The 14,147-nt window shown below is 40.8% G+C and overlaps 1 protein-coding gene across 2 annotated transcripts in view; it reads left to right on the forward strand.

Moving 5' to 3' along the window:
* Positions 1–295: 295 nt before the first annotated feature.
* LOC118412708 (glutamate receptor 4-like) overlaps positions 296–14,147 on the forward strand; it is a 29,117-nt gene continuing 15,265 nt past the window's right edge. For both annotated transcript variants that reach the window (XM_035815737.1, XM_035815736.1), the window contains exon 1: positions 296–337. In XM_035815737.1, coding sequence (XP_035671630.1) covers positions 302–337 — 36 coding nt within the window. In that variant the 5' untranslated portion in view covers positions 296–301. The remainder of the gene's footprint in view (positions 338–14,147) is intronic.

Genomic DNA, 14,147 nt, shown 5'->3' on the forward strand with positions numbered 1-14,147 from the left:
AATGATAAAATGGAAAAAAAAAGAGAAGTACAGTGTTTCCACATATTCCTGCAGCAACTATTAAAGCTCTAATCGGTTTACAAACTGTGACGTCTAAAGCTAATGGCATTCTGTTTGGAAAGTACATTACTTTCATGATCGAAAATTTAATGTCTATTTCTCTAGCTCTAGTTGATCCCAAATAAATCTAAGGACGGCAGGATTTCAATGAGGTCGGCCGGGTAACCGGTTGTACAATAATTTTCCTAAGCATAACTGAAGTTGCTATGTTGTTGCCGTTCTCACAGGTATCAAATACAAGATGAGGGGGATTTTCCTACGAGGAGTGACTCTGGAGGTAACCTTTTATACTTTCCTCTATCTACTTACCAAAGATAGTCACAATCCATCCAGAGATTTTGACGACGCCTTGACGACGCCTCAGGGGAGTCGTCAAATGGTATATTTTGTGTTCAGTCTGCAAAAATTCTAGGAATTGCACAGGCATTTTTCCACAGGAATGCTAGTAGTCCACAGTATGCTGGGTATGCAAGCCCCCCCCCCCCCCCCCGTAGTTTTATGTTACAGGTGGGCTAGTATATTGTGCCAGGATAGTGCGACAGGGAAGTTCCAGTCTACTTCTGATTTGAGCTGTATTGTTTTTCACCTCAATCGTCGTCATGGCAATAATATTTTTATTGCCAGTCTTGTTGTTATTGCTGACCTCAAATATGCAAACACACACAAACAATAGCTTCATTATTCATGGAGGAACAAGTATAATCTATACAAGTAACACAGATGAATAGGATTACGTACGTACATATGTAGCTAGTTTCAAACTTATACTTTTTGAAGTTCAACATAACACGTGACTGCCAAATGTGGGTCAAAGGTTCCATGGTGTCTGCGTTGCCCTATTCTGGTTGGCTAGCCTGTCGACTGCTCGAGACCTCGACCTTCTCAAACTGAAGTAGCACGATGTTCTCATCTGACTGTAGGTAAATGTTTTACCTCGTAATATGAAAAAGGAAACCCAGCAAAACATTCACCTGAGGGTACGAGTGCGTCGTCAATTTTCTCATGCTAGCTTGCCGAACTTCTCAGAAACCGTTATCATTGTTTTTATCCACTCACTGCAATGTGCCTTATTTCGAAGTCTAGTGATCCAAGCCTATGGCTCCAATTTCCTCTAGACGGGAAACTGGAGACTTTCTACAAAGATGAAATGGCTGGCTTAGTTTCAAAGCAAGTGATGGCGATCTCTATTATGTTCAAGGTTTATATGTAACAGTCTTGCTAGCAATAACCTAAGGGCTATCTGCACACTCTTCACATCCGAAGCTTCCCGACAGAAAATGATTTATCGCATAGCTGGGGATTGCCTGTCTGCCAATATATCACCCTGAAGTCATACGTCGCAGTACTTTCTGCAATAAGTGCGTGTTGCCAAGGGCCGTAATTCCCAGACGGCAACATAATGGCTTTTCGTGAAAGTGTCGAGCAAGGGTATAGCACCCTATTTTACATGGGCCAAAGCTAAGGTAAGAGCGGTACAGAGGATGTCATAGGCTTGAGAATAGAACCCAGAACCGTGGCAAGGTGGTGTTGCTGTTACGGTTGTTGGCCCAGAATCTGAAGGTTCTGGTTTCGAATCATTTGTAGACCCCAGTGTTTGCCCTCCGGAAAGGCACTTTACCTCACTTGACTCATCTGGTGAAAGTCAGCAATGTTCGTTCCTTACTGTGACGATGACCACTAGGGCGACCAAGATTGACTATATATTCTTTTAAAAAATGATTGATCAAAGCATTGAAAATTTTGCTATCACAATTACATGCTAAATAGTTTTAACCCTTCCGTTGTTGAGAAAACTTTAAACTGCCAACGTTTAAGTTATGTTTTAATGAAAACTCTAACAGCTTGCGGATGCCACCTCTCCGTCATTCAGCAAAGCTTCAATAATTATTTCAAAGGGTTGCGTCTCTTTGAACTGCGGAAACAGCGGGACATACACAATGCATCATCGAACCTGACAAAGTGACATAGACGGAGGGGTAAATGATCATAGCAGTATGTTCACATGTCCCATACGCCCCTGCTGACACTGTAGTCTTGATCAAAGTAATGTAACCAGATGTACAGGGAGTCTTCTCTGCTCAAGAATTACTCATAACAACTTGATGGAAAATATGACAAGTGAATATAGATGTGCACCTGGGTTTTTGAAAGTTTTATGGAAAAGGCAATAAAAGCACCTGATATGAAAAAAGAAGGAATGTCCTTTTGTCAAAGACGAATGGTGGCGATATCAGCTACATAGACACAGATACGGATTGTGGTATATTATGCATGCTTAGTGTTTTAAAAGTTTCAATAAGGGCTGTACGAGCAACCTCCGTGGATATTTCCTCCATGTGTGTTGCTCGTAAGTAAGAAGTCGTAGATAGAGGCTAGTTTTGTTTAGTCGTGAACAATACGTACCGGTACGGCACATACGACTTTCTCTGCTTAAGCACTGCGCACTTTGTTTTGAAAAAGAGCAAAAAATGGTACTTGAACACATACTCCACCACCAGAGATCAGGCCCTTTAGCTCTGCTGTAGTGTTGTGTTGTGTTGTGTAGCCAATAGCTATAAGAACGGAGATGGTCGCCTCCCTACATAAACATGATGTGAGAAGGACCTTAACTTTAACTAACGTAATTGACATTTATGGGGGGTATCGTATCAAAATATCATCCCCTGGGGAACATTGACAAGAACACTGATAGAAAGGACCTTATCGCAAGCCTGGTGATGTGTTGTTGATAAGGCGACGACATTTGGAACCTGCTCTGCTCCATTTGCCAATTACACGATATATCGACTGGCCAGTACCGTCATTCTGTCTTGTTAGTTAGAGATTTACCGCTGACGTGTTCATAAAGTTCTGATCAACACAATCTTTCCCGGAAGGGACCATAGTACTCTCATTCATCAAACAAGCAAACAGCGCTATCGGGGACACACCCTGGGGAGCACATCAGACAAGACACAGTGTGACAGGTAGGACACGGGGAAACCAATGTCACCTTGTTCCTCAATTTACTAGCCCCCTAGGGCACGGAAGGGTGTAGATTCATCACTCCAGTATATCTTACATGATCTGAAGTCTTCCCGGCATCCGTATACCTACTGCAGTAGTCATGTAAAACTTTGACCAGGGGTCACGAGTCAGATGTATTCAAAATCTGAGACAACAACACTGTAAGCATAGGTGTCTTTGATTCAAAGTAAAACTCTTAGCGTTGAAGAGTTTGAGAGAAACAGAATGTAAGAGTGGAAAATGGGACAAGATACATCAATACAAATAGGGAAATGGAAGACAAAGTATCTACCCCATGAGAATAGAAACTATGAATGCAAACATGTACTTCAAAAGTCTCTTATATGCATTTCATGCTTATACTATGCAGACAGCTAATATGCAAACTACGTGATTATACATCCTTTATCAATTTGATGGAAATACATTCATAACACTAGAGGAAACTAGCTTATAATTAATAAACGTTGCTGAGGATTCTAACAATAAATTGAAAAACTTTTAAAAAATGGCCATGGTCACGCAAGAAATTGATGGTCCGAAACCAAACATTTCTGACCAATCAGACGACCATGCACTAGTGGTGAAAAATCTTTTCAGCACTTTTAATACCTGGGAGACTTTAAACCTTGTGAAAATTATGCCATGTCCGGAACCAAATCCTGTCCTATACCACAGAACATCCCTCATACATACACCAAACCGTTCACGCCTAACCGAGTTTGTCACGGTTAAAGGAATGCACCTCAGAGATATACTGGGCTTATCCACCGAAATGAACGTTGACTTGACCAAAAAGAATTATGCATTTACCCAAAGTGACTTTCCATCCCATATAGTTATCTGAACTAGGATCACAAAGACACAAAGTCAAAGGGAAAATGTATGAATAAAAGATGCTTCGCGTCAAACTTTGTTTCAGATAGGTAGCATCGACTATTTATGACTTCACAGCAGGACTGTCAGTTGGAAACATCCTTACAGAATTTCACCTGAGGAATAAGTATATTAGGCCACACTGCTGACTTGATCACATGGATGGTATCCTCCCACTCAACTATAGTTTTGCCCGTTTCAGAAAGATCGAGACCATACTATCTTTTGTACAAGAAGATACAAAATTAATGTCGTAAATAAGAAAATATCGAAAACGGATATACTTGTGTGGCAGAATTCCAGACTCAAAGAAAAAGTAGAGAACACAAATAAAGAATTTGTTGTTCTGTGCATTCAGTCATTTGTTCAACTTTCCTGACCATAAGCAACGTTTTTGCGAAACATTTTCCCAGTGGTTGCCATTCATGAAATCAAATCAAAACATCCTGTACACGTTATGGGTTGCTGACAGTTCATTACATCCAGCATCAAAACATATTTGTTACACTGATACTCATGTGGCATGTCCTGTCTTCGCCCTTCCATCACCGGATAACAGTGAAAGAATATTAATAACACGCCCAGTGATCTGCGCCGTTTCTTATCTCAACAAAGCCAGTATATTTATATGCATAACAGCAAAGTCATCATCTTATATGTCATGGGAAAACAGAGTATCGCTCGTTATCAAAGCCTTAGCTTTGCCGTTAGTCTCTTAGCGATGAGTCATTGGCTTCTATCACTTCGTCTGGGGAAATAGAGGAATAGCAGACTGTCATTTGACAAATGCAGCCCATTGGCGAACTTGAAGGCTAATTGCCGTGAACTTCGCCATGATGTTTTGCATGTTTGTACCATAGTATAGACTACTTACCGAATCATTGCAAAAACATCTCAGTCGGTAGATTACATTGTGGAAAATGGCAAACTGTCCTTAAACTGACCACTCTATACAGTTGGAATCACTGTAATTTTCGATCATTGAATCCTCTTAAGGTGTCTGAACCAATCGCTCTGAACACGTGACTTGAGAAACATATGACGTCAGCAATGGGTCAAAGGTTGTTGGAAGTCGATATGGCCCCCGTCCTGGTCGAAATGGTTTGTGCGCTCTGACTTACCCCTCTCACAAAGTAATGCTGTTTGATATCCAGAATGTACGCACATTATCGTATTGTATGCAAACTTCAATGCACGTATACGCAAAAAGTGTTTTGCTGTGAACAATGGAACATTTTGCCATTTTTAAAGGTTGATGACGGAGGCTGGTTTTATGCATGATAGATAAGCATCTGAGGATCCGGAGTTCTTTGCAAAGACTTCCCCAGTGGAAATGAGATCTGTATCTAGAGAATGGCAAGGCTTCGTTTCTACTAGTGGGGGATTATGGAAAGACTGCACCACTGGGGAGGCTTTTATCTACAAATGAATCACCTCGCCGCTTCGTTGCTAGTTTCTGTTTGTTCCTCTGCCCATGTCTGATATTCCGATGCATCCTGTATGACCCTGGGCACTCTCCGGAACGATGATAAGACCCAACAAACACAAAGAATGACGTACCCTTTCATACATTTATAATGTGAACTCTACGCACACCATTGCACGAAATCAAAGTTTCAGCACACATAAAGGTGGGGCTTTCTTATTTACGTATACTTTCTGAATTCTTGACGTGTGGATAAAGATCAGATCTAGTTCAAGTCTGCCATCCATCACACAACATTCGGCACGCCTCTCAACATCTTTTACCAAAGTAAGACATGACACGTTTCTTTCTCTGACATCGCACTATGCGATGTCAAATCACACAAATGTATTTAAAGATATAGCAGGCATTTCGACAAATTTGATACGAACCCAGAACTATATATGTCCAGAGTAGAAGAAGAGCGGAACTATCTTATCAGTTGTAGTGTCAACTCTGACAGTCGACGCCATTTGGACGGCAGGTTGCTGTAAAGTATCGATCAACTGTCGCCACTCCCGACATGAAAGAGTACTTTCCTGACCTACTTTACCGTCTGCGACTGTTATCTCGCAATTTACTCCGGACTACAGTGCAGTTTAGCGAAGTACCATCTGTTGTTGGGGGAAAATAATGCTTCCTTGCATTAAAATAGAGCTTTTACATTGCTGTTTCACAGTTACTCGACAGTATTTAGGATAGGAAAATACATAAATTTAGATGATGTTTAGGTATTAGAAAATATAGCTCGGGAAAAGAAATAGAGACAATCACAAGAGCCATTGACCCGAAAGTAGTGTGTTCAAAAATTCGTTTTTCCCTTGAACTCGTTTCACCAAGTACTGTACATGGTAATACAAGATGTATTATTCATACGTAGTACAGAAATAAAAATACAGATGCAGATACAGATACAGATACAGATACAGATACAGATACAGATACAGTACTGTATAGGAAAGTTTAGGCCATCTTAAAATACCTTGTCATTACAGAGGGTATATTTGCAAGTTCGTACCCTACGGCTAGTTGCAAGTACGTGGACTTGGGAAATGCATATGGCATGTTTTAGAGACATAGTAAAAATACATGTGAAAAGGACAATGATTTGAACAAGTGATTCAAATACTACTGTTGGCTATATCTAAAGAAAGCATGGTTCTTTTAATGTTAAAGTGATCTTACTTTCTGTATCTAGCAGTCATTTGTAAAAATATTTCTAAACGTCCCTGTAGCTTTGTTGCGTCAATGAAGTTCACATCAGTAGTCGATCCTAATACAGGAGTTAGCGCTTCCATTCCCTCTCAGACATCCCTGTAGTAAAATAACTGGATAGCCGCACTACTTGGCAGTTATAAGTTGCGGTGAATCAGTCTGCAGCGGAGTGATAACGACGAAGTAGGTTGTTGGCCTTTGCCTGTATGAAATATTACTGCACAAGAGCCATGCGGTTTTCTAAGCCCCAAAGCTAGCCATTTATACACGTACAAATCATACTTTAGCCAGGAATAAAAGAATAAAGGCTGGACACGAGACATAAAGTTTTAAAAAACGCCTTACGCTTCGAGTGCGTTTAGTATGACTAGAACACAATAGTATGGCTAGTATGATGTTTAGTATGACATAATAGAATCAAATACAGAATAACAGTGATAACGTGGTAATAGAACGCGGCTCTGTACGTCTCTCGGCATAAAGAATAACCAGCAATGTATATACTTCAGGAAGTAATAAAATCCAGAAATGTAATAATTAAAAAGAAACCCCATTGCGTTCAGTACAGTTAGGACACAGTAAAATCAAACGACTGTGATAATGTGACAATGAAAAGCAATTTAAACCATACACTGCTTATAATTATGAAATCACTTCTTACTTAAGCAGCATGTTTGCTCAGAGAAGACGTTACGCGTTTATCCACGGTGTACATTTGGCCTATTTTCTGGGGAGGGGGGGGGGGTGATTGGAACCTGGCATGCTAAATTGATCCGGTAATTTCCTGTGATGCACAGCTCAGGACCGCGGCTGGGAACATAACGCGTTATAGATTAGTCCTCCGGGTCATTATGTGCCGAAAGTAGGTAGCGGCCATGACGTCAATGTAAGGAAATGTATTGATTTTGTTATGATGGAACGATGTACCATTTCGCCACGGCTGCGTCCCCCGGGATGGCAGTGCTGTAGAGTAGCCAGGCCGCTGACCTCGTTCTAGCCCTCTCGGACCAACAACAGACATACAAATATAAAAGTCGTAATAAAGTACATATAATAGCACTTCTAATACTAACTAAAACATGTGTTACGTCGATGAAGGCGATACGCCCTAAAGCAGTTACTCAAGCAGCTGGATATGATTTTGGAAACGGTCAGACGCTTCAAACAAAAGTTAAGATAATTCATAAGCCTGTTCTCCAACAAGATCTCTTTTGCATACCCATTCGCAGTTGGGATATAAAATCTCCAACAAGATTTCTCCAGTTTTACTGACAAAAGACACCAGATGGCTGTCTGAAACGTCTGACCGTTTACAAAAGCATATCCGGTTGCTTGAGTAACTGCTTTTGGAGTAAAACATGTATCATATTACATAAATTCAGTTTCTTCTTACCTCTTGATGTAACATTAATAATATAAGGACGTATTGTTTTATCTAACATGGTCAAAACACGTAAGTAATTTTTCATAAGTAGTCATAGATTCAAAATGAGGAAACTTTCTTATGATGTGATTATAAAAGTATTCCTATCGATGAACTATAATTTAAAATAAGTGGTCCTCTACCTTATTCAAATTACAAAACTGACAAACTCCAGAGGTGTACGGTAGTGCCTTTGATACCCAAACAAGGCACGTGCGATTTTTACTGGTACATGATGGAAAGGTACATGGTTGATAAGGACAGCTAGAGTGTTTCTACGTAATTCTGCTAAGACTCTAGATCCGCTTGACATGACTGCTTCCGCCCTGCCTGTCCATCACAGCCAGATGAAACAACGTCAAACCAACAGTTAACAGCAGCGCCGGTCTGTTGGCAAAGATCTCAGCAATAGATATGAACGCTATCTCCTCGTGATGTTGTTCTGTATTGTTGAGTTCCGTCTTTATACTTTATAGCAATATCCCCCGAGCTGGGCTTTTGGCTTGCGAAACGTGATGAGATTGTATCGCATTTACATTTCCCGCGGGGTCAAAGAGTTATGTATTCGTGTTCAGGCATGCTAAGGTCTTTAGAAACTGTGTGCCTTAATGCCTTGACCTATATGGGAGAATCGCATCCTTGTTGGCAGCACTGCATACTACCGCATTTGAATAGACCATTATTATCAATATTCCGTAAAGACATATTATATAACATACGTTCTGACCTTATCAAAATGTTGTATGCATTGCATACACGAAAATACCATAACACCAGCTCATGTCGAAATTCGTCCATTGTATTCGATGGAGAGCCTGATATCTTTAGTTGCCCTGAGACCTCAAAATTTGATATGGCATTCATCATATCATCCTATCTATTCTAGTCCTGAAGTTATTACAATCTTAACACCGAGTGTAAAGTCTTTAAATAGTGTTCAGTTCAAGGTTGGTTGTAAAATGTACCCGAAGTAATGCTTACACCAACGACCTGTGCTCTGCGTATCCTCTAAAAAGTTCAACTCTAGATCTTGCACAGCCCATCCTTCTCCAAGAGTAGATAACCGGCCCATATGGGATCACGCAATGAAAAGGTATGACAAACTATCATGTCAATGTTTTGGACCAAACAAAATGTCCCTTGTGAAAGGCATGACAAGCTGGGGAATCGCTAACAACCTTGAAAGGGAAGAAAAACGACAATGAAGACAGTATCTGACTTCCCAGTCGACTGTGGGTTCAACTGGGGAAGAGCAAGTGTCGAAGGTGGTCGTCATGTTAGAGATTTGTCTTTTTGGTACCATTAAGCTGCACAGCGGGGAGAAGCGATTCCACTAGGGTGGCGACCTCTCTGCAACCGACAATATACGAATCTTTAATACCCCCCTCACATTATATACGATCTTCGGACGTACTTCGCGATCGCAGGAAGGTCGGCTGATTTTAAGATCTTAAGATGGTCTTGCGTATTTTTAGCCCCAAATCTGTCCCCCTCACATATAAGCGAGCCTCGTGCGATCGACGGTGAATAAATTTATGATAATGAACCTCCCATGACCTCTTGCACGCGGACAAGGGAACACAAAACGTTCCTCAAAAAAGGCAAGAGATCAATAAATATTGCTTATTTTGTTGTCGGAATCTTTTCAACCAATGAATGGAATGCGCGGGCATAATAGAAATGACACAAGAAAGGAAAGTGTGTCACAAAGCCAGCCTACATACTGCCACAGGGGCCACAATGTTAGAATTACCCTCACATTCCCAAAAATTCCATATTTGTAAACAATCGGAAGTCGGGTAAACGTCGCCCGAACGTCGCCCGACTAACGGGCGTTTGCCATCCGATTTGCGCTCGATGATTAATAACTATGTCTGTGCTCGCCTATCGGTCTTTAATCGTTGGATTGACGCAAGACTATTGACCGATACCCTTGCGAGGTACGCACGATTTGCACGCACGATCTGCGACTCGGTAACGAGCTCTGCGATCTTGGAGATCTCCTGCGACTAGTCGCTTTTGTTAAGAACATGTTTCGCTGCACCACGACCGTCGTAAGACTCATGAAAATTGCCGGCGATCCCTAAAAATCGCAGGATGATCGTGAGAACACCGGAGGTCTTACTCACGAAAATGTCATTTAGAGCTCGTAAACTAGCCTTCCGATCGAATCGCGCCTAATGTGAGGGGGGTATAAGCACACGTAAAGCATTACTTTCAAGAAACAAACTTCATTTATAAGCATTATTTAAGGCATGTTTGCATATTGCATGTCGAACAGTTTAAGCGATTGGACAAAGTGCTGAGCAAAATTCACAGACAAAAACGGAATTCCAAGCATTTTGATATTTGTTGTCTTTTCAGGCATGCTTTTAAATGTACGCAAATTTTGCATTGTATTTTAACTATGAATTAAGGGTTTACACAAAGCCAATTCAGGTCGCAGCGACGTCGCAGTGCGATCGCCGTCCAGTCAAATGGGGCCACGTTTTACCTTGACGTCATGCCTGTACAATATTAATACTGTATGAAAATCAAGCGACTTTCAATGACATTGTATTTTGCAAGAGCGCTTTGAAAGAATTGCTCTGCAATTTGACATGCCCTGAAGGCTGATGCTTTGTCAAACTGATGTTTGCATGCAAATGGATAATGTTAAATGATAGATCGTGCTTTTAAGAGCAAGAACCCAGAGCTTCCATGGAAAATCATCTCTGGCGTCATCCAAAACACCGCATTCAGTCTTTACAAGGCAACTGATACAAAGAGCCTTTATTTCTGTATTTGGAATACAACCTATGGGGTCACAAAGATGGTCCCTAAATGTAGATGATTACAAAAGAAATGCATCGGGGGAATTTCCTTTTATTTTTATTGATGTTTCTTCAACCTTTCTTAAACATAGCAGAGCAGAACTGATTATGTTCAACGTCCCAAAAGCTTAAAGCATCTCGTTACTTCTGACATGTTCTGATTTGATGAGTGCTCCGGGACTACCACGGGGAACTGTTGGAAAATTGAGAGGCACAACATTCATAACAAACTTTGACACGTACCCCATTTCTGACCAATCAGGTTATTTCACGTGTGGTGCTGTTCCTAATTGCATATGCCATTTCATGCAAACATGTACTCCTATACCGCAATTGATCACAATCATATTTGACTAATAACGTGAACAGAAAGAATACAGAAGTTGTCATTTTCTATTGTTAATTCTCACTGGGTTGAAATAAGCTTTTTATGTTCACCTCCACGGAAGGATATTTATTGATTTTGCTCCGTGTATTCTTCTGTTCAAAACGAATATGACCTGGACTAGACGGCTGTCACTATAGTTACCGGTAAAGCACAAGATACTCTGTGGTGTTCGATTACATAATGTAGTGAGTGAAAGAACACAGCCGGATGGTCTGGTCACCAATTTTCTGAATGTGCTTGAGCAAGAATAAAAAGAGCAGTATAGTTTGCTATAGCTATAGCATGTGAAGGTATGTGTATTTCCCTGCAAATGTAACCTTTTTGGTTGTGTTAATCCTTTATTCTCTGGTTTTTGTTCATGTTTGTTTAATACAAAATCAATCCATGAACACTTACATACTTTTTTGTTCGATTTTTTTCGCCTTACATATCATGTATTTGTCCTTAGTGTATTTTTTTCCTTTGGTATGTTCTTTCTTTTTTGCGCCATGTTTGTACATGTGCTTTGGAAAATGTAGCAAGAGATACCTTTTAAATTGAACGCCTACATTACTTTGTTGTGTCTGTCAGGGATGCACCAAAACACACCGCCATGGAATGGAACTAGCAGTGGGAAAATTGCCTGTTAACTTCGTCTATCTTAGTACAAATCATTCGAAATGTCGAAAACTTACTTTGGAGGTGTTACGACACATACATACTTGTACAGTCGGCCACATTAGTTAGACAAAATAAACAAAATCCAGCATGTAAATAACAAAAGTGTTCCATGAGTCTCAAGTAAAACCCATGGTACGACCGAGCAATCGAAAGTTACAGACATAAGTATGGAATGCTACTTTCTTATAAGCCTGGGCCGCCTTAACCCAACCGACTGTTGGAAATTATGAAATTATACTGGCAAAATAACAATAGATAACCAAGAGTATCCGATGCTGTGACCCCCCCCCCCCCCCCCTCCTTAAAATCGGTGTTAAAAGGCTTAACACCAAGTTGATCTCTAAAGCTCATCAACAAGCAGGCAACAAATAATCATGGTTGCTGAAAAAGGGATCATCCTCGGAGAAAAGTGGTAAAAACCCAAATTAACCCCTAATTTCACGGGTTCAGTGTCCGATAAAATCTGCGAATGTCAATTACGCTGTAAAATCAGTTTTATTGGTTTAGATGTGACGTGTCAGCAGGTCAAACTTTGCGTCTATGTTGATGCCACATACATATTACAAACTATGTTGGATCCATGCCAGAACTGGGTTTGAACATGGCATACCATTCTATCAACTGTCAGGGTCATTACCCTCGTAAACGCCATACTGGGTATAGATCGTCCATCGCCGAAGCTACAAAGCACGTCCACTGCCAGATTTGTATGATATCTACTGTGAGTCTCATTTTTTCCAAGGGCTGAGTGTTAAGCCGGGAAAGCATGGGCGGCATATATCACATTTTTATCAGTCGTTGGTATGATTTTCGAATAAGAGCCAAATTCCCACACCACTTGGTCATTGTAGTGGTCATTCTGGGTAGGAAATAAGATTTTAACACTTGCTTGAAAGCTAATACATAGCCTTCACATGGTCTAGCCTAACACACCACTGCTCTGTTCATTTTTGCTACAACACACACACACACACACACACACACACACACACACACACACACACACACACACACACACAAACACAGACACACAGACACACAAACACACCCACACACCAACACAAACACGCACACACACAAACAAACAAACACAGACACACAAACACACACAAACACACACACACACACAAATACACACACACAAAACACATACACAGCCAACTGCCGAGATCCTTGACCTCCTTCGTTTGGAACAGGAGAAGAAGCGCAGCACCATATATTTCCGTTCCCTAAAGGTGGCATTTTTAATGATTTCATTCGCTATTCTTGGTGAAAAAGGAGATGAAAGTACCAGACAAATCATTATTTTTCTTCAGGGATGCCATAAATGCCCTTAGAAAGTTTCCAATGATGATCTTGTTTTATTTATGAACACGCAAAGTGGAGTTCAGATATACGTGTGATTTATGGCATTACGTGGCCCACAGCCATGTGGTGTAAGCCTACAATTATCCCGAAAAGTGGGCAGAGCTTAGCATAGAGTGGGCAGGCAAGGCACCAAGTATTCAGACGACATTCGTCACGGACTAGACCAGAACTTAGGTGATATGTCAGCCCTCTTAGGAGGAAACAGTGAAGAAAATGAATTATCGTCCATACAGCCGACGTTTTACCAGTACCATATGGAAATCAATGCGCCGCCCGAGTAGTAAAGTGAAGGCCGTCAAACGTGTCCTGCGTTTTGAGCTAAGCTTTCTAACCCGGACTTTTATGGTCAGGCAAACTCCTGTGCCCATAAAAATGCCATGTAGTAGGTAATAAACAGATAAAAGCAATGTTAACGACCCCAAGCTGACGGACGACCAGTATTCAAAGCCACCATATTATATTTAAAAACCCTTGTGAGTACTCAACCAAAGGTAACAAGCTGTGGACGATTCTCAGGGCAAGAGGAAAACATTAAATCAACTTTGTAGCTAAAGAATTCGACCGAAAGATTCCTCATGCACTACTCAAGTTCAATAACCTTCTGCAAAGGACGCGCAGTATTTATGAGAATCCTGTAGGTCACATTTGACGAGGTGTATAACTCTCAGGAATATCGGAGAAAATAACATAAGAATCCACTTAAGATGAATCCACTTAAGATGAATTTCAATGACGTGGTGCTCCACAGCTGCATTGCCTGGAAAATGAAAAAAAAAAACATTTGCTTTCTTGACTTGTATCAGGTACACCTATTCGGATTGAAACTAGCTAGCTATAGATTCTGATTGGATCTTGGTCTTGTTGCGAATGAGG

This window comes from Branchiostoma floridae, chromosome 3 (genome assembly GCF_000003815.2).
Source record: "Branchiostoma floridae strain S238N-H82 chromosome 3, Bfl_VNyyK, whole genome shotgun sequence".
NCBI lineage: Eukaryota > Metazoa > Chordata > Leptocardii > Amphioxiformes > Branchiostomatidae > Branchiostoma > Branchiostoma floridae.